Below are 17,421 nucleotides of genomic sequence, written 5' to 3'. Positions count from 1 at the left end.
TTTGGGCGGACCCTCTGAATTTCATGTGCTCCGTATCTCCATCATGCCTGATTTCGGAGAGGTTCCTATGTTGTCTGTGGGGAGGGGCAATGGAGGAGCCTGACTGCTGCCAGCCCATCTCTCCTGAGCTGTCCAGGGGGCAGCAACCCCCCCTTGGCAGCATGACCAGCCCCATATGGACCCCCAAGCAGTGCCCCGACACAAAAGATGCCGCACATTTCGTAAGGCAGCCGCTGAGATACCCACCCTGATGCATGTGCTGTGCACCGAAGCCTCTCTGGCCTCGTGTAACCCCTCTCTCACTCTGAGCTTCCTCGGGACGGGGCACCCCGACTTGGAACCCTACTGGGAGAAGTGACAGGGGCTCCTGCTCCCCACAAACGGAGATGTGCCGCAGCTCTGGGCACAGTGGGCGGGAGGGGTCACGTACTAACCTGTCCCGGGTGGATGTTCTTGCATGATGTTGGTGTAAAGCATGAAATTTAACTTAACATAACTGAGTGTCACATCTGTGGGCTTTCCTTATCAGCAACCAGAGTACAGCAAGGCAGGCCAAATTCTTAGGCTTCACGCTGTGCTTCTCTCGCCTCTTCCTGTCTGTGTATTTTTTTTTAAAGATACATAATTTCTGTTGCCTTTTGCATGACTCTGTCTGTGAGTTTTCTCTTTGCATGCTACATTGCTTTGGTTTGCATCTCACAAAGGTTGGTTTCTTTTATTTTATGTTCTCATCACACTTTTTCCCTCCCTTCACTTGCCAGGCTTTTTATTTTGTCCTTTGTTGGATTTTTTTTTTTGCAGGTAGAGAAATTAGATCCTCCCTAGTCTTAAACTTTAGCATAACAACATCTCTTTAACACGATGAGCAGCCACTAAGTCCTGTTTGGCAATCACAGAAATGACATCGCCACGCCGGCTGTCCTGTCTCCCTGCATCTGGGTGGGATGTGATGTCATTTGCTGTCACCTCACTTTCTGTTGTTGCTTTTGGTCGGTAGGACTGTGTTACCTGAACTGTGCACTTTTTGTTTCACAACAAAACAAACATGCTAAAAAAGCAGTTCCTTTCTCCTCGCCCTGTTCCCATCCCCTCCTCCTTCTCACCCCTCCTGGTTTTCTCTCGTCTGTCGTCTCTGTTTTACTGCTGGTGTTTCTTTTTCATTGTTTTTTGGTTCTATTTGATTTTGGGTTTTTTATTTCCCTTTTAGCCTGTTACTGTACAGCTGTTTTGATGTTGTGGTCCGTGTTTTCTGTTACTGGAGAGCAGTTGTCGCTCATTCAAAAAAAAACCAACCAAAAACGTTGGTTAAAACAAACAAAAAAAAATTGTGCCAAGAACAAATCATCCCAATTGGAGCATGTGGGTAGCAGCCAAATCGCTGCAAGGAGGTTTTCCATGGCCTGCCTGGCCAGAGGTGTGACACTCAGAAGGGAGAGCCAAGAGTGTTACTAATCTAGTATTTAATCAATTTTTTTAAGACCGAGGTGGCCGCCTCGCCATCAGGTGCCTGGCAGAGGCTCCATAAAGTCAACCAAGACCTCCAAAGCGAGCTGGAAGCCCAATGCCAGCGTCAAGAGCTGATCAATCAGCAGATTCAGTCGCTGAAGCGCAGCTATGCCGAGGCCAAGGACGTGATCCGGCACCACGAAGCCGAGATTCAGAGCCTGCAGGCGAGGCTCAGTAACGCGGCGGCCGAGCTCTCCATCAAGGAGCAGACCCTGGCCAAGCTCAAGAGCGACTTGAGGAGCGAGAAGGAGAAAGCCAAAGAGCAGCTGGAGGAGTGGCAGCACAGCGAGGCCACGCTTAGCTCCCAGCTGAAGGCCAGCGAGCAGAAGCTGAAGAGCGCAGAGGCTCTCCTCCTGGAGAAGACCCAGGAGCTGCGGGACCTGGAGATGCAGCAGGCTTTGCAAAGGGACCACCAGAAGGAGGTCCAGCGGCTCCAAGACAGGATCGCGGACCTGAGCAGGCAGCTGAATGCTAGTGAGCAAGCGCGGATCCTCATGGAGGAGAAGCTGCAGAAGAATTACGAGGCTCTGCTGGAGAGCTGTGAGAGGGAAAAGCAGGTTTTAATACGGAGTCTGAAGGAGGTGGAGGATAAGGCCAACGAGTACGAGAACCAGCTGCAAAACAGCGAGCAGCAAATGGAGATTCTGCAGAAGGAGAAACTGAGTGCAAAATTTGAAGGCAGTGAGCTCGTCCACCAGCTGGAGGAGCAGCTGGTGATGAAGGAGGCCAGCATCCAGAAACTCGCAGAGCACATCAAGGAGCTTGAAAGAGAGAGAGATCAGATCAAATGTCGGTTCCATGAGCTCATGAATCAGGTTGCCGAGTCAGATAATGAAGTTGCGAAGCTGCAAGCCAAGTTGAAGATGGAAGAGACCAACTACCACAATCTGGAGCAATCGTTCGAGGAGGTGTCGGATCAGTTCCAGGGTGTGCAGGAGGTGCTGAAAGAAAAAGAAGAAGAGCTGAGACACGTTAAGGAAATGCACTTGAGAATTGTGGAGAAGAAAGATCAAGATCTCAGTGAGGCTTTGGTTAAAATGGTTGCTTTAGATAGCAGTTTAGAGGAGACTAAAGTAAAGCTAAAGGCCAAGGAGGAGGCTTTAAAGAAATTAGCTGGTGTAGGCACAGGTCTGTGTGCTGAGGAGGTGGAAGACCTTGGCCCCAGTCTTGAGGCTGACGAAAGTCATCCATCCCAACCAGGGCAGACCCTGCAAACTCAGGATGTCCTCCCAGCTCTGAGTTACGCACTGAAGGAGGAGGACGATGAGGTTCTCCAGACCAGCCAGAGGCAAGCGGAGGAGTTTGGCTCCCCGTCCAAAGCTGTAGAGCTCCAGGACCAAGAGTTGGTTCAGAAAGCCTTAGCAAAGCCTGATGTAGGAATCATGGGGGCCAAGAGGCAAAGAATCCGTTTCTCAAGCATCCAGTGCCAAAAGTACATCCACCCAGACGGATCGGAGAAAAACTGGACGAGCAGTACCTCTTCGGACACGAGCCAAGACAGATCGCTGTCTGAAGAAAGCATGTCATCAGAGCCAGCTCTTGGTTACCCATCATCAGGAACGAGCGACTCTGAGACCTATCTCTCCATCATCCATTCCCTGGAAACCAAACTTTATATTACAGAGGAAAAACTCAAAGATGTAACGATGAAGCTGGAAAGCCAGCACGGCCATAATCAGGAGACACTCATCGCCCTTCACCATCAGTGGGCCAGCACAGAGTCTCAGCTGCGGGAACAACTTCAGACCAGCTTATCCCAAGTCAGTTCTTTGATCTCACAGCTGGAGAGTGAGAGGCAGGAAAAGTTCAAGCTCATAGAAAATCATGTCAGTGAGCTGGGAAGTTTCCAAATGAAAAATGATCAAGCGCTGACTTGCTTAGAGAAGTGTAGGGAGCAACTAAGATCTTTGCCCGAATCAGACAAGGAAAAAGAGGGCGATTTGTTCCTCGTTACTCTGTCCAGCATGGAAACAACCTTATCAAACGCAATCTACACCTTGAGAGGGGCGCCAGTCCCATCGGAGTATCAGCAGAGCGATAGCCTTATCACGGAAGGCTCCACTCCAGAAGGAGTTTTTTTGGGAGAAGAGGAGCGTGTCTCCAAGGAGCATGTCCCCAAGGAGCAGCGAGCGGAGATGTTTGACGCCAGCCAGCTGAGATGGCTTTCCGAGAGAGTGGCATTTGAGGCCTCTCTCATCAACCAAATAGCGGAGTCTTTGAAAAATGCAAGCTCTGAGATATCTCAGCTTCTGAGAGAGATGCAGGGAACGGCTGAGGTGGTTCTGTTGGAGCCAGCAAATGTTTCTCATACAGCCGTTGATTTGGCCAGCGTCCTATCTAAGAAGCTGCTGCTGGAAGGGGAGTTCTGGAGCCAGGTGGAGGAGCTGAGAGCCCACTTGAGCACCAGAGAAGGAGAAACTGAGGGCAAAACAGAAACAACAGGTTTGGGCCCTTCTCCGTGTTTTCTCAGTGCTGTAGCAGATGCCACATTGGTCAAGGCAGAACTCGGGTTTGTTGCACAGAAAATGAGAGAATCTTTTCATCAGAGATTAAAAACAATCGAAGAAGACCTCCATAATACCAAAACGGCTCTCCAGCAGCATAAGTGCATGTTGGAGGAGATCATCAAAGCGTACAGGACTCCTGATTTTGACGGAGTTATGCACCAGATTTCTGAAGCACTTGAAATTCAAAAAGATGCTTCAGAAAGAGCCCAAATCTCCTGGGACGGGAGCTGTCTCCAAATGGTGCCGTGTCAGGAACTAGCCAAGGTGGAGGAGATCGGCAGCCTGCCAGAGTGCAGTAGCAAAGCTCTTGTTTCCATTCAGGAAGATCTCGCCCAACAACTAAAGGACAAAGCGAATGTTCTGAAGGAGATCTCTGTTGCCTTACTCTCTCTGCCTCCCGAGGAGGCAATGAGAGACTGTCAGAAGCTCCTGAAGATATCTGAGAGTCTTTCCTATCATTCGTGCATGGGAGACCTTGAACGGTATTCCTCTTTGTTAGTCCATGATGCAGTTGTTCAGGCTCAGGTTTGTTACGCCGCTTGCAAAGTCCGGCTGGAGTACGAGAGAGAGATGAAGTCCTACAAGGAGTCCTTACAGAGCATGGATGCGCTCTGCCAGGAGCGCGTGAAAACAGTCTCTCTCCTTCGGGATGAGTATGAGGACTTGCTCCGAAAGCAGCAGGGTGAGTACGGCGAGGTGATCGCCATGCTGGAAAGGGAGAACGCCGATCTCAAAGCAAAGGTGTCCCAGCTTGACAGCCAGCGAAGGCTCTTGGAGGAAGAGGAGCACAAACACAGCAAGAGCTTGAGCGAGTTACAAGGACGGTATGAGGAGGAGATTCGAAATGTGATAGAGCAACTAAACAGGACAGAGGATGCTCTGAAGGCCGAGAGGACGGAGAGCCTCAACCAGCTGGATGCCATTGTCCGTGACAAGCAGAACATGGAGCGGTATCACCTGGAGCAGATGCAGATGCTGGAGGACAAGTTCCAGGCCAAGATCAAGGAGCTGCAGGTCATCCACGGCGAGGAGCTGCAGGCGCTGCAGGAGCACTACAGCCAGAACCTGCAGCGCCTGCAGGAGACCCTGGATGAGTACCAGAGGCAGCACCCGGAGGCATCGCCCACGGCGGGCCCAGGTGGTGGGGACCCCTGGGTGGCCGGTGAGGCGGGGGGCACTGGGCAGGGCCCCGACAGTGAGCTGGACTCCATGCACGGCCTGAGGGAACGCATCCAGGAGCTGGAGGCCCAGATGAATGTCATGAGGGATGAGCTGGAGAACAAACATCTGGAGGGGAACGCTTCCACCTTGAGGGAAAAGTACCAGAAGGACTTTGAAAACTTAAAGGTCTTGATATGTTTGATGCTTTATGCTTTCTTGCTGCTGAGTGTGCAGGAGGGTGCATTCGGTCCTGGGGTTCACTTGCTGAACCGAGGGGCGTCCCCCAAAAGGGCCAGCGTGCCGAAGGAAGCCCCAAGGTGTTAGAAAGCCTCTGTAAAGCATGGTGCTGCCCTTCCCTCCATGCTGGGCTATTCTAAATGCATTGCTGAGGGCTTGGTCTCAGCGGGAGGGCTGGTTGTTGGAGGTGGTCTCTGCATGTGGAGGGAGGGAGAGTTTCAAAGTAGCTTGATAACGTCACGTTCTCCTTCAATCCGAAGACCGTAGCGTTTACCTGAGGTGTACATTTTGTTTGTGACTTCCCTTTAAAAGCATTCCTCAACTCTGTCTTTCCCAGTCTGATCAGATCTCCAGTCTGTCTCTGCCACTGTCAAAAACGCAGGATGAAATGGAAACTTAACAATCTCAAAACGTATGTTCCTGGGGAAAGTAGCTGCGAAGGGATGCCATGCTCTGTAGCAAAGCTCCTCTGCACGAGGCTTCAAGGAGAACCACCCTGGTGGTGCACACCGGCGGTTCCTTACATCGCAAACGGCACATGGTTAGGGGAACCCAGGCTGGGTGCAGAGAAATGCCATCCTTCAGACTGCTCCGCTGCTCAGGCTGGCTCTCAAACTAGCCTGAGGTGGTACAGCGACTTAAAAAAAAAAGCCTTGGGTTTGGTGTTTGGCTTTTGATGGGGGAGCGTTTCCAGTTAGGAAGTGGCTGAGGGCAGTGGAGGACTCTGGGCAGCACCAAGGGAGGTGCTCGCAGGTTGCTTGGGCAGCCGACAGGGCAGCGGTGCCGGCTGTGCACGGAGACCGTGCTGGCCAGGCTTCCATGGAGCAGTTCTTCAGAGCCGGCAAAAATGTGGGAGAGCTCGCTTCCAGCCACAAGACCCTCGGCACACGTTTGGGCTGAGGGCGAAGCGTGGCTCAGCTCCAGCCAAAAGCTGGTTTTAGCCTGGGGAGAGCAGGAGTTCTGCTGCATCCCATCAGGGGCGAGTTGGGTGGCGGGGGAGGGGGAGCTGCCGGGGAGATGGGAGCGGAGCGGTGGTGTGCCCTGAATGCCGTCTCCTCCGTTGGAACCCCTAGGAAGGAAAAGCCCTTTTGAACCCCCTGCTCAGGTCAGTGGGACACACGGGTAACGCCTTGGCCTGCCAGCCAGGCACCAAGCAGGGTTGCTTGTACCAAGGCGTGTTCCTTGGAAGAGGCAAAAAGTCCAGAACCAAACTGGAGGCTGAAAAATACGAGGAAGCGGTGAACCTGACCTCCCGGCTGTGTTTTCAGCTTTGGTCTGCCAAAATGTGCAGTTTTCTTGGCAGGAGGGCAGGCAGCATCTTCTGGGCAGAGGGGTCCAGGAGGAGAGCAGGGGGGACCGACCTGTCTGTGCGCCTTTGTAGGAAGCAGAGGGACAGCCAGCAGGGTAGAAACTCCCCTCGGTTAGAAAGCTAACGCGGCGGCTGCAACCCTGCCCAATTTACAGGTTTAAAGGTGCTCGATTCTTCTCTTCTGAACCTGATGGAGAACATAACATCGGTAACACGAGGTGCTGGTTTGTACATGTTCAGATGTCCTGGATTTATAGCAATGCATTGACAAAATGTTAAATACCAGATCTACAGCCAGCCCTGTAGAGGAGCCGTCACCATTCTCCTCCAGCATTAGAGGCGAAATGAAGAATCCTGCAAAGCTGCTTCGTGCCACTCCGTAGTCAGCCAAGTCCAGACAGGTTCTGGCACTGAGTTGGGAGTTTCAAAAAAAAACAAACCACCAAGGCTGAGAAAGCGAAGAATGCCTCAGGATTAAAACTTAAAGAGGAGGGAAAAAAGCACCAGAGCTGAAAATTGGGGATGAGGGTGGCATAGGGTACAGAGCATTACACAGCAAAGTGATGCTGAGGATGTTGTTAGTGTAGGGCAGTGGCGTTAGGCTGTTGTGAGCACTTCTGTCACCGAGGGAGTGAATTTGTTCCCCTTAAATCTCCCACGGGGTCCCAGTGGACCCTGAGTGACAGTTCTCACTTCCTCTGGAAAACAGGAGTGCGAATCAAGAAGAAATCCGTTGAAATCAGGAAATAATGCCAGCCCTTAACATCCAGCGGGAGAGAAGCCCGGTGCAGCGCTTGGCATTGTGGTTGCCCCCAGATGCCTGGAGGTGGTTTGTGCACCACGTCCCCAGTGCGTGCCCGCTCCCGGCTCCCGGCTCCGGCCTGCCTGTGGCTTTGCTGTCCTGCCTCTGTCCTGCAGCCGTGTGTCCGGCCGGGATCCCCGTGCGCTCAGCGGGGCGGCAGGGCTGGCGCTGAACCGCAGACAGGTTTTTGCATTGTCCTGCGAAGGCAGGAGCGGGGGCTGTGCCTGGGGCAGGAATGGGCTGCCCTTGGGGACCTCACCCCTGGTGACCCTGGTCCTGGCCTAAGTTCATTCCCAGTGATTTGATTAGCGAATAATTGCTCATGCAGCATTTGAAGCGATGCTTGGTTGGGAATTAAGGTCCTGTTGCCGTCACGAGTCACCTGCTTTCCACCCCAGAGGTGGCCGCATAAAATCAGGCGTTGCAAAAGAGCCAAGGGGCACAGCAGGCTTTGGGTTTGTGTCTTTAACGTATATTTGCATTCCCCGATTGGGTCTGACCCCAGGCCTGCCCTGTCCTTCCCTTTCACTGGAGCTGTCAGGGGTCAAGGGGCTGCAGGACAAGTCCTGACCTTGCGAGGTCCATCCTCAGCTGGCTCCTCCGTGACTGGGCAGGAAGAAGATCCCCATGACACAGAACTTGGGTGCCGACTGACGTGCTGGCATGTGGCTCCCAGCAGGCTGGCCACCGCTGTGACACCGGCCCCACGCTCCTGGGCCAACCCCTTCCCCTTGTCCCTTCTGCAGGCAACATGTGAAAGGGGCTTTGCAGCCATGGAGGAGACACACCAGAAGAAGATTGAGGACCTGCAGCGGCAGCACCAGCGGGAGCTGGAGAAGCTGCGGGAGGAGAAAGACCGTCTGTTGGCAGAAGAAACGGCTGCCACTATTTCAGGTACAGGGACATGCCAGAGGGTCCCCTGCGGTGGGGCAGCTCCGTGTTGATGGGGACACGGGGTGGTGGTGGCTCCAGTATAGAGGAGCAGAGCATGGGTGGGATGAGGGCTGGGTGGGGATCACAGGGACATGGGAAAGGGCTGGTAGGAGGGATGTTTTGGATGAAGGCCCATCTCCTGGTCCTTCAGGCTCGGTACCCATCTCCTTGGCTGTAACATAGCCCGATCCATTTTCCATTCTCTCTCAGAAAGGCATTAGTCATTTTTGTGGTTAATTTATTGCCAGTTCCACACTGAATTCATTCTTCGGTGTCCCTGGGGAGTTATAAAGTGCTGGAGCCCAGGGCTTCTGCATTAGAGGTCCTACAATCCAGGAAACAATATGTGAATTAGACAATTGTTTGGACTTTATTAAAAAGTGGGATTTGCAGAAGCCACTTCACAGCCAGGGGCACAGGCTGAAGCAGTAGGAAATTTGCTGGGTTGATTCAGTTTTTGTTCCTTTAAAAAACAAACAAAACCTCAAAAAAAAAACCGCCCTTGGGTGGAGTGGAGCTGGGTGCTAACACTGCTGTCCCATGCAGCCATCGAAGCCATGAAGAACGCACACCGGGAGGAGCTGGAGCGAGAGCTGGAGAAGTCTCAGCGCTCCCAGATCAGCAGCGTCAACGCTGACATCGAGGCCCTCCGAAGGCAATACCTGTAAGACCGTTGTCGTCCTCTGTCTGTCACTGTGTCTGATGTGTGTGGAGGACCCCTTCCTCCCCTCTGATTTCAGCGATGGGTTAGGGGCAGACCTGTCATCACAGGGTCCTCTTCCCTTGGTCCTGACTCAGCTGCAACTATCAAGAGTCTCCTGGTTGCCCCTAATCTTTCGGGCTCCAGGTCAGAGTCTCCATACTTCCTAAATTCTGCTGCTTCGTGGTCACCAGGAGTAGCAGATGTGAAGACACAGTGCTGCTTTTCATGCAGCTGTAGCAGCAGGGTTGCTCAAACAAGTCTAACTAGGCGAGGAGAAAGCCCATACCTTTGTTTGTGGCAAGGCTGTCCTCACGTGGGGGCTGAGCAAGGCAGCCAAGCCGCTTTGTTAACCTTGATGCGTCTGCGTAAGAGTGCAGACACGCTCGGTCTTGAGTGCCCAGAGCCAGCTTGATAGATCTCAGCCCAGTTTTTGGAAACCTGAGGAAGTCCTGCCATTTAACCCCGTAGAGCAGGACCTCCCATCCCTTTGGTGTCCAAGCACCGCTGTGCCGGGAGCGGGAAGGGTTGGCTCGCTCTGGGTTGAGGTTTTTCCCAAAGGGAGTATGCAAGTCATTCTCTTCCATGCTGAGATCCCTGCTGGGTTGTGCCAGGGTGCTGGAGGAAGAGTGGGCACGGGTGGGTGTGTGCGGCGGGGGCACTACCCAGCGCGTGTTTTGCCAGGGAGGAGCTGCAGTCGGTGCAGCGGGAGCTGGAGGTGCTTTCGGAGCAGTATTCGCAGAAGTGTCTGGAGAACGCCCACCTGGCGCAGGCGCTGGAGGCTGAGAGGCAGGCCCTCCGCCAGTGCCAGCGGGAGAACCAGGAGCTCAACGCCCACAACCAGGTGAGGGTCCCCACCGTACCCTGGGCGGCTGGCGGGGGGTGACGGGCAGCACGGCGGGCTCTGCAACGCACCGTGGCCATGCTCCTCCTTCCCGCAACAGCTCTCCTCCTCCTCTTCCCAGGAGCTGAATAACCGCCTGGCTGCGGAGATCACGCGATTGCGGACCCTGCTGACCGGGGAGGGCGGAGGAGAGGCTGCTGGATCGCCTCTCACGCAGGGCAAGGACGCCTACGAGCTGGAGGTGAGCTCTGCCGCTGCCTGTGGAGCCCGGGGAACGTGCCAGAGCCATCCATCGCTCCACACACTGGCTCTGCGTGGCTGGGCAGCACCGTGCATCATGGGGTGCAATGGGGCCGGGAGCTTTTGGAGTCCTTCCCTTCTCGACGTGCGAAGCCATACACCCGCCTCTCCTCCTCCAGCCCTGCTTGTCCCCTGGGATCCAGCCCATGCAGAGTAGTGGGGAGAGAAACCAAAGGGCGTGCAGGGAGCACATCAGTGGTGCAAACTTGAGCAAGTTCCCGAGAGACCCAGCAGTAATTTCCTTGCATGAACCAGAAGATGGGTGAACCAGCAGCTTTGTGGTGCTGGCGTGGAGCCATCACAGGGCTGAGCCTCCAGCTGTGGCTTGGTTGCCACCAGGCACAGCAGGCGAGCCTCTGGGGATCATCCTGTGCCTTCTTGGGTATGAACACACGCTGCTTTTGTTCCCACAGGTCCTGCTGCGGGTCAAAGAATCCGAAATCCAGTACCTGAAGCAGGAGATCAGCTCCCTCAAAGACGAGCTGCAGACGGCACTGAGGGTAATGCCAGGGAGGTTTCTGCAAATCTTCTTACGGGCTGTGCTCTGCTCCCCTGCGTGTGTGTGCTTAGATTTTGGCTCACTCACACCCACACATGAAACAAAATACTTAATTTTTCCCATGAATGAAATCGAATACCCATCTTGGTGTTGTCAGTAAAGCACGCCGGGACTGTATCAGCTTAGGATTTACCCCGCAAGGGAGACCATGTGGGAAAACATCCCCTTTGGTGTTTTTTCCCCATTTCCTGTCACTTCAGATCAGGCTGGCAAAAATAGTCAGTGTTAGAGAACTGCCCAGCCTCCCAGCATCGGATCTGGTGTGCTCTGGATGGTCCCTTTGCCAAGGCCATTTCTGGGAATTCTGCTTGTATTCTGTGTCTTTGCTAAAATGAAAAGCCATGAACAAGTAATCCCGTGACGAAGGGGCTGCAGGCACAGGCAGCGCTGTACGCTCACCGCGGGGCTCGCAGCCTTCTGCCTGTCTCCGGCCCCGTCCCGCTCTTAGGAGCCTTGTGTGAAATGCGTGCATTGCCCCAGCCAAACATTTCTCCCCACTGCCGGCTCTTCTTCCGTCGGTGTTTGCCAGGCTCGTCTTTCAGTGCATTTACAAACCCCTCGGCTCCAGCTGTCTGTCTGACTCCACTGGGTTGTTCTTGCTCCTTTGCCAGGATAAGAAATACGCCAGTGACAAGTACAAGGACATCTACACGGAGCTGAGCATCGTGAAGGCCAAGGCAGACTGTGATATCAGCAGGTTGAAAGAGCAGCTGAAAGCAGCCACAGAAGCTCAGGGAGAGAAATCCCCTGTGAACACCACTGTATCAGGATATGGTCAGTCCTCCTCCAGCAGCTCTAAGCAATTCTGGGTTTCCCAAGCTAAGCCTACAAGCACTTGTGCAGTAACGGGTCCAAGTGTAGGACTTGGCACGGTGCTTTTTTCCTGTTCCGTGCTGCTTCCCACCTCCACTCCCTGCACGCAGCCTTGCCAGAGTGGCAGCGCTTCCCTCCAGCCCACAGACGGGGAGCTGATGGGCTTTGAAAGCCTTCAGGCATTTTGCACTGGGAAAACCTCATGCTGCACGCGGTGCAGGGGAGCGGAGACCCCCGAGTCTCCTCTGCCCTTAGGGCATTGCTGCTTGAGTGGGGCTCATCAGGGCACTGGCTGGGAGGGCAGCAGAGCCGCAGCCCTGCTCCTTGCAGGAAGGTGGAGGGCACCATGCTAACGCAGTTTCTTTTGCTTCTTCCCAGATATTATGAAATCAAAAAGCAACCCTGATTTCTTGAAGAAAGACAGATCCAGTGTTAGCCGGCAACTAAGGAATATCAGGTCAAAGGTGAGCGTGGATCTCCTGCCCGTGTGATGGGAATGCCCGGCGTTACACTCCGATGGGGGTCCCAGGAGGGAAGAAATTGGTAGGGGAAAAAAACTGAGAATTTCCCAATCACTAGTGCTAGCCTGGGTGGCACTGGGAAGAAAAGCGAGCTCTCAGCTGTGAAGGGCTGGCCGTGCAGCCAGGCAGCACCCAGCAGGGCACACGCGCTCCTGACCCTGCCGAGATGGAGGCGTGACGCTGCTCCTGGTTTGGAAAAAAGAACAAAGTTCACCCTGCTCTTTGGTCTTTCACAGGAGGACTCTCCCAGTATTTGCTCCCTGTTTGCAGCTGAAATTTAGGTGGTGTCAGTAGGTGGGAACATGCACATCCTTCTAGGTGTTAGTGTTCATCACCGCAAGATTTTTGGTCTTTATGTGGAACGACAATGCCTTGGTCCTGGGTGTATGTAATACACGCTTTGCTTGTGTGTTAACGTGGCGCAGGTGTGTTTCTCTGTGTACTTGGCTGTGGGTCCCCAAGCCCAGTGATGCAGTGCCCAGCTGCCCTGCTTGGCCTGCTGACAGCCAGAGTTATGTGGTGGTCCACGCTGGCTGTTGCTGTGGGACCACAGGGATTAAAAGGGCTGAGAAAGCCGCTCGGGAGTCATCGTTAAACGTTGGTCAGTTGGCAAGAAGATCAGCTTGGGCAAAACCTGCTTTGCCTCTCGCCACTCGCTACCTGGTGTCTCAGGCTGATGTTTGAAGTGGTTGGGACCTTGGGCAAAGCAAGAAGCTGGGCAGGCAAAAAGCTTCTAGCTCGGTGCCCGTGCTGGGGAAACAGCCACCACCCCGGCTCTGCGAGCGGCGGGTGGCCAGCTTGGGGTGTCCGTGCTGCACCGAGGAAAAGCAGAGAGCAGCTCTGCGCATTCCAGGGCAGCCCAGACCTGCTGCTCCAGGTCTGCTGGTGGGTTTCCCTTCACCACTTCAACTCAGACCACTGACCTTGTGGTTGTGTGTGTTGCTCAGTGGGGGAAAGAGAGGAGAGCAAGCATGGGCTGTGCCTGCTCGCATCGCCACCGAGGCGGGGGGGCTGGGGCTGCGCAAACGCCAATGCATTTAGGATTTATGAGCTTCTTGTTTTGTTTTGTTTTCTTTATTTTGCTTTTTCCTTCAACAGTCCGTTATTGAGCAGGTCTCATGGGATAACTGAAATGAATCCGAGTCCAGGTTCCCTGCCACGTAGGTAAACAAACCAGCACCCACCAAGCGCCGCAGCTGCCCACGGGAGCAGCCCACTTTTGCATGCACTGCTCACACCTCCATGGCAAATGAGAGCCCCTCTCTTAATGACTGACTGGTTTATTTACGGCTAATTATTTTACGGGGGGAGGGGGAAGGCGAGGGGACAAGTCAGCGTGCCCAAGATCCGTATGAAACAGTCTCTCTGGCTCTTCCCTGGGGAATACGGCTTTCTTGCCTTCCTGCTCCTCCCACCCTCACCAACACAGCTAACCATCGTGGTGAGGATTTGGACACAGTGGGGCACGTTTTCCTGTTTGCTGTGTGGGGAGCGTGGGACACTGAGTGTGCATGCTTGAATGACTGCATGCCTCAGACTAAACTTCAACAGCCAGGTCTGGTAGAAAAAATAGCCGTTTTGCTGTTAGCCAGGTGGAGGCGTGGGTCAGTGATGCCTGTAAATGCGTTTCCCACAAAAGCCAGTGGCATGTAAAATGGTGGCCCCCGTCCCAGCTGCAGAGGGGGTCTCCAGGGCCACCCTGAATTTCCTTTGCCCGTAATTGCTGCTTCTTTAGGTTGATCTGTGCCTGAGCAAAAGAGTCTTCCTTGCCCAGTAACCTCCTCCTCCTGCTCTCCAGGCTTCCTCCAGCTCCCCGGTGTCCACCCTGCTGCTCTCCATCCCTGTGCACTGCGCCTCCACGCTGGCCTGAGGCTTCCGAGCTCATCCAGCAAAAGGAGGGAGCTGATGAGAAATGAGGCTGATCGTAATGACCCAGTTATCTCAAGTAACTGGAGCAATAGTTAATTTACTGGCCCGTGGTAAAGAGTGAGATTAGAGCACCTGCAGAGGGAGGTTAGAGAAAAGAGGGGAGGCCCCCAGCACAGTGGCAGAGGGGTGGCTGGAGAGCCCCGGGAGGTCTGATGGAGGATCTCTTTATCACGGATTTCATCCTACATTAGTCTCCCTTCATCAGGCTCCCCTCATCAGCAGCTCGGATGGGTTGTGAGACCGCCTAAGGGGTGAATTTACTGGAATTTGTGCTGTCAGACAGGGTAGTCTTATAGTTTTCTGTTGTCTCCTTCTGCCTGGTGAGAAATCAGATGTGCAAGCTGGAATGCAGGGGTTGCTGCCCATTTAAAGAGGCCCAAAGTAAACTTCCTTTAGGAAATCTGTGCTCAGAGGCTCGCATCCCAAGAGACTCTGCTGCCCGTTGAAAAGAAAGCATACAGCATTTGTAAACCCAGACCAACCCATTCCAGTGTTTTCATCTCTGTGTTGCTTCACAAAGCCGTTCTGTATTTGTGGGCCTGTGGGAGCAGAAACATTGAAAGAAATCCAGTAACCATGGGAATGTGCGCAGCCTGGGGGCAAGTTTATCATGGAGTCCTGCCTTGATAAACACACGTGGAAGAAAACCCAGCCCAAAAATCTAACCTGCTGTTAGGACCGTACAGTCCTAACACCACAGTCAGGGAAGTAAAAGCGTGAGGGGAGATGGCTGCGTGTTAGGAGAAGGGGCTTTGTGCTCAGGTCTGTGCCTTTTGAAGCTGCCACGTCTTGGTCTGTAAAGCAAGTAATGGTCCAGCTGCAGAGCGAATCCCTTGCAGGTTGCAAGGAGTTGGCTTGCAGGCAGCGGTTGCCTGCAGGGCGCAGGTGGACAGCTGCCCGTGCTGGCCATGAAAGCTTTTCCAGCACACAGCAGCAGAGCCCTCGCTCTGTGGGCCTGGCAGCAGGGGGGGCAGAGGTCTGTGCCCCCTCAGCAGCAGCGAGCAGGGACAACTCACTGCTGCTCTGCTCCCCTGGAGCAAAAGCCACAGCTTCGGGGCTGCAGGAAGGAGGGGAGGCTGGCTTTAGCCTTGTGCGGCTGGGTTTGCGGTAAAGCTGTCGTACAGGGGTCCAGCGCTTTGCTTCTGGGTTTGTACCCCTCACACGGCTGTTCTCCGGGCTCCCCATGTGTAGGCGAGAGATTTCACAACTCCAGATGCCGAGAGCTAGCGGGGCAGGCTTTTCCTTTGGCTAGCTGAGCGTGGTGCCTTGCAGTCTGGCTGCTGCATTTGACTTGGATCAGCCACTAGATCCTGCCAGACCTGAAGCAAGCGTGTAGCCAGTCCGCTGTCTAACCCTGTGCAGTAGAGGCAGCTTTGGCTTGGGACACCCCACTGGGGTTAGAGAAAGGGTGGGATTGTCACTGGCAACAAAAACACGGTCTCCAGGGCTGCTTGAGCAAAGCTTGCACGTTGACCGGAGCCAGGGCTGTCCCGGATGGATGCACGTTCAGTCGGTGCTGCGGGCAGGTGCGGGGGACCGGCGGGCAGGTCCTGTTCAGCGGCGTGATGCCTTAGCATCGCCCATCCCAGCTGACCTCCCCGGGGCTCCCGCAGTGCCAGAGCTCCGCTGAAATTGCCCACGGCACCACAGGCTCTGGGGGTCATTGTCCGAGTCGAGCTAACCCTGCTTGCGGCATGGCGTGCCTCTCATCCACTCCTGCTGTGTCAGCTGGTTCATTTGCAATCTCACCCTCTCTCTAGGTGCCATTCACCAGTAACCGCTCTCCATAACCACGTGGTTTCTCTTAGCATGGCCCACTAACCTCTCCGCCAAGGAGGCCATTCTCCTGCTGCCCGCATCTCCTTTGCCTTCCTGCGTGCCAGGTGCCCGCTGCCTCCCGTGTCCGACGCTCTCTGTCTTTTGTCTCTCCCAGAGTCTGAAGGAAGGCCTGACTGTGCAAGAACGCCTGAAGCTTTTTGAATCCAGGGACTTGAAGAAAGACTAGTTCTCCCCGCTCTGCTTGACCACGCGCACCTCCCAGCTTGAGGCAGCACAGCACCAGCACCGTTTGTCTCTCGTTCCTTACGACTGTCCTTGCTGTCGTTCGTCTTGACACCCCCGACGGGACCCGGCACCCTGGTGGCGGTGCCCCCTGCCACCCCCTCGCCTCCCCAGCTCCTTTCCCTGCTTGTGAGATGCTCCAGAGACTCTGAGAAGGAGAGGAAGGGATCAGGGTGGGGGTTTTTTCCCCCCTCTCTTCAGCGCTTTGTAGGAGAATCCTTCTTTTACTGTAAACCATTACACTAAGTGTCAGTATTAAGGCTCAGTAGCCTGTTAATAAGCTAGCTCTGTCGTACCAACTGTTTTGGTATGCAAGCAGGGCCTGGGTGGTATCGGCCATACCTAGCTCTTACTGCTGTCAAGAGACCCAGTGCTCAGAGCACACCGGGAGCCTAATCTAACCGTTGATCTCGATTGCATTACTTGCACCTAAGAGGGGGGAAAGCCTGGGGGAAGCTGTTGGGGAGCGCAAGCCTGTGCCGGCATACGCAGCCTGGAGGTACAACACTGTCGTCTCGCTGGAGAAGGATGCAAGAAATGATTCTCCTGCCCCGTGACTGTGCCGTCTCCTGAATGTAGGCGATACCGAAGCCCGGTGAGCTTTGGTGGCTGCCCAGGTGGTTATGGATAGGGAGCTGCAGATACTCGCGTGCACCGTCGAGTCCGCCCCATCGGCGTGTCTTTGCCTCCCGTCTCGCTGGTGGTCAGTTGGTGCTTCGGGGGCCGAGATGTAAGATCACTTTCTTGCCTCTGTTAGATCAAGCCCGGCACCCTCTTTTTTTGCTGTTACTCCCTTCCTCTCATTGAGTCCCGTGTATCCCAGGGTCTGTGCGCATGTGAAACTCCCTTTTCCTAGTCAAAGGAAAGTAGAGTAGAAAGTAGAGCCAATATTGACTGAAAATGCACAGTGCTCAATGCATATAATGCTCCTTTTTTATCAGCTTCTTGAATTCAACTCTTCTTGTCAGCAGGGCAGCTCCTATTTTAATTCTTTGATCTTTTCCTGAAATAAAAATCTCAAAACCAGTATGTGCTTCAGACCTTCTCAGTCCTAACAGCTTTTGTATTTAAAGCACGCAGTTTAGCACCGTGAGACCGATGAACAGATGCAAACTAGAAGTGAGTTGAGGGAGCTGGTAGCACTAGGTGCAGCACGCGGCCAGCCGAGCAGAGGCTGTCTTTCTAGAAGCAGCCTACGCTGCCTTGCAGCAGGACAGCCCAGGCATGGTGGCTTCGTCC

General features: G+C 54.1%; 1 protein-coding gene across 7 annotated transcripts in view; it reads left to right on the top strand.

Moving 5' to 3' along the window:
- Positions 1-17,209, top strand: part of LOC119147147 (myosin phosphatase Rho interacting protein) — an 82,038-nt gene extending 64,829 nt beyond the window's left edge. For 3 of the 7 annotated variants that reach the window (XM_037385767.1, XM_037385764.1, XM_037385768.1), the window contains 9 exons: positions 1,479-5,360; positions 8,269-8,416; positions 9,002-9,119; positions 9,840-9,999; positions 10,121-10,240; positions 10,713-10,799; positions 11,470-11,632; positions 12,050-12,135; positions 16,055-17,209. In XM_037385767.1, coding sequence (XP_037241664.1) covers positions 1,479-5,360; positions 8,269-8,416; positions 9,002-9,119; positions 9,840-9,999; positions 10,121-10,240; positions 10,713-10,799; positions 11,470-11,632; positions 12,050-12,135; positions 16,055-16,126 — 4,836 coding nt within the window. In that variant the 3' untranslated portion in view covers positions 16,127-17,209. Of the gene's footprint in view, positions 1-1,478; positions 5,361-8,268; positions 8,417-9,001; positions 9,120-9,839; positions 10,000-10,120; positions 10,241-10,712; positions 10,800-11,469; positions 11,633-12,049; positions 12,136-13,290; positions 13,357-16,054 lie in introns of all 7 variants that reach the window. The other 4 variants (XM_037385766.1, XM_037385765.1, XM_037385770.1 and 1 more) reach the window with 4 other exon arrangements.
- The last annotated feature ends 212 nt before the right edge of the window (positions 17,210-17,421 follow it).

The sequence above is a fragment of the Falco rusticolus genome, chromosome 4 (assembly GCF_015220075.1).
Source record: "Falco rusticolus isolate bFalRus1 chromosome 4, bFalRus1.pri, whole genome shotgun sequence".
NCBI lineage: Eukaryota > Metazoa > Chordata > Aves > Falconiformes > Falconidae > Falco > Falco rusticolus.
Note: the sequence above shows the minus strand (reverse complement) of the source record. Positions and strands in the feature narration are given on the sequence as shown.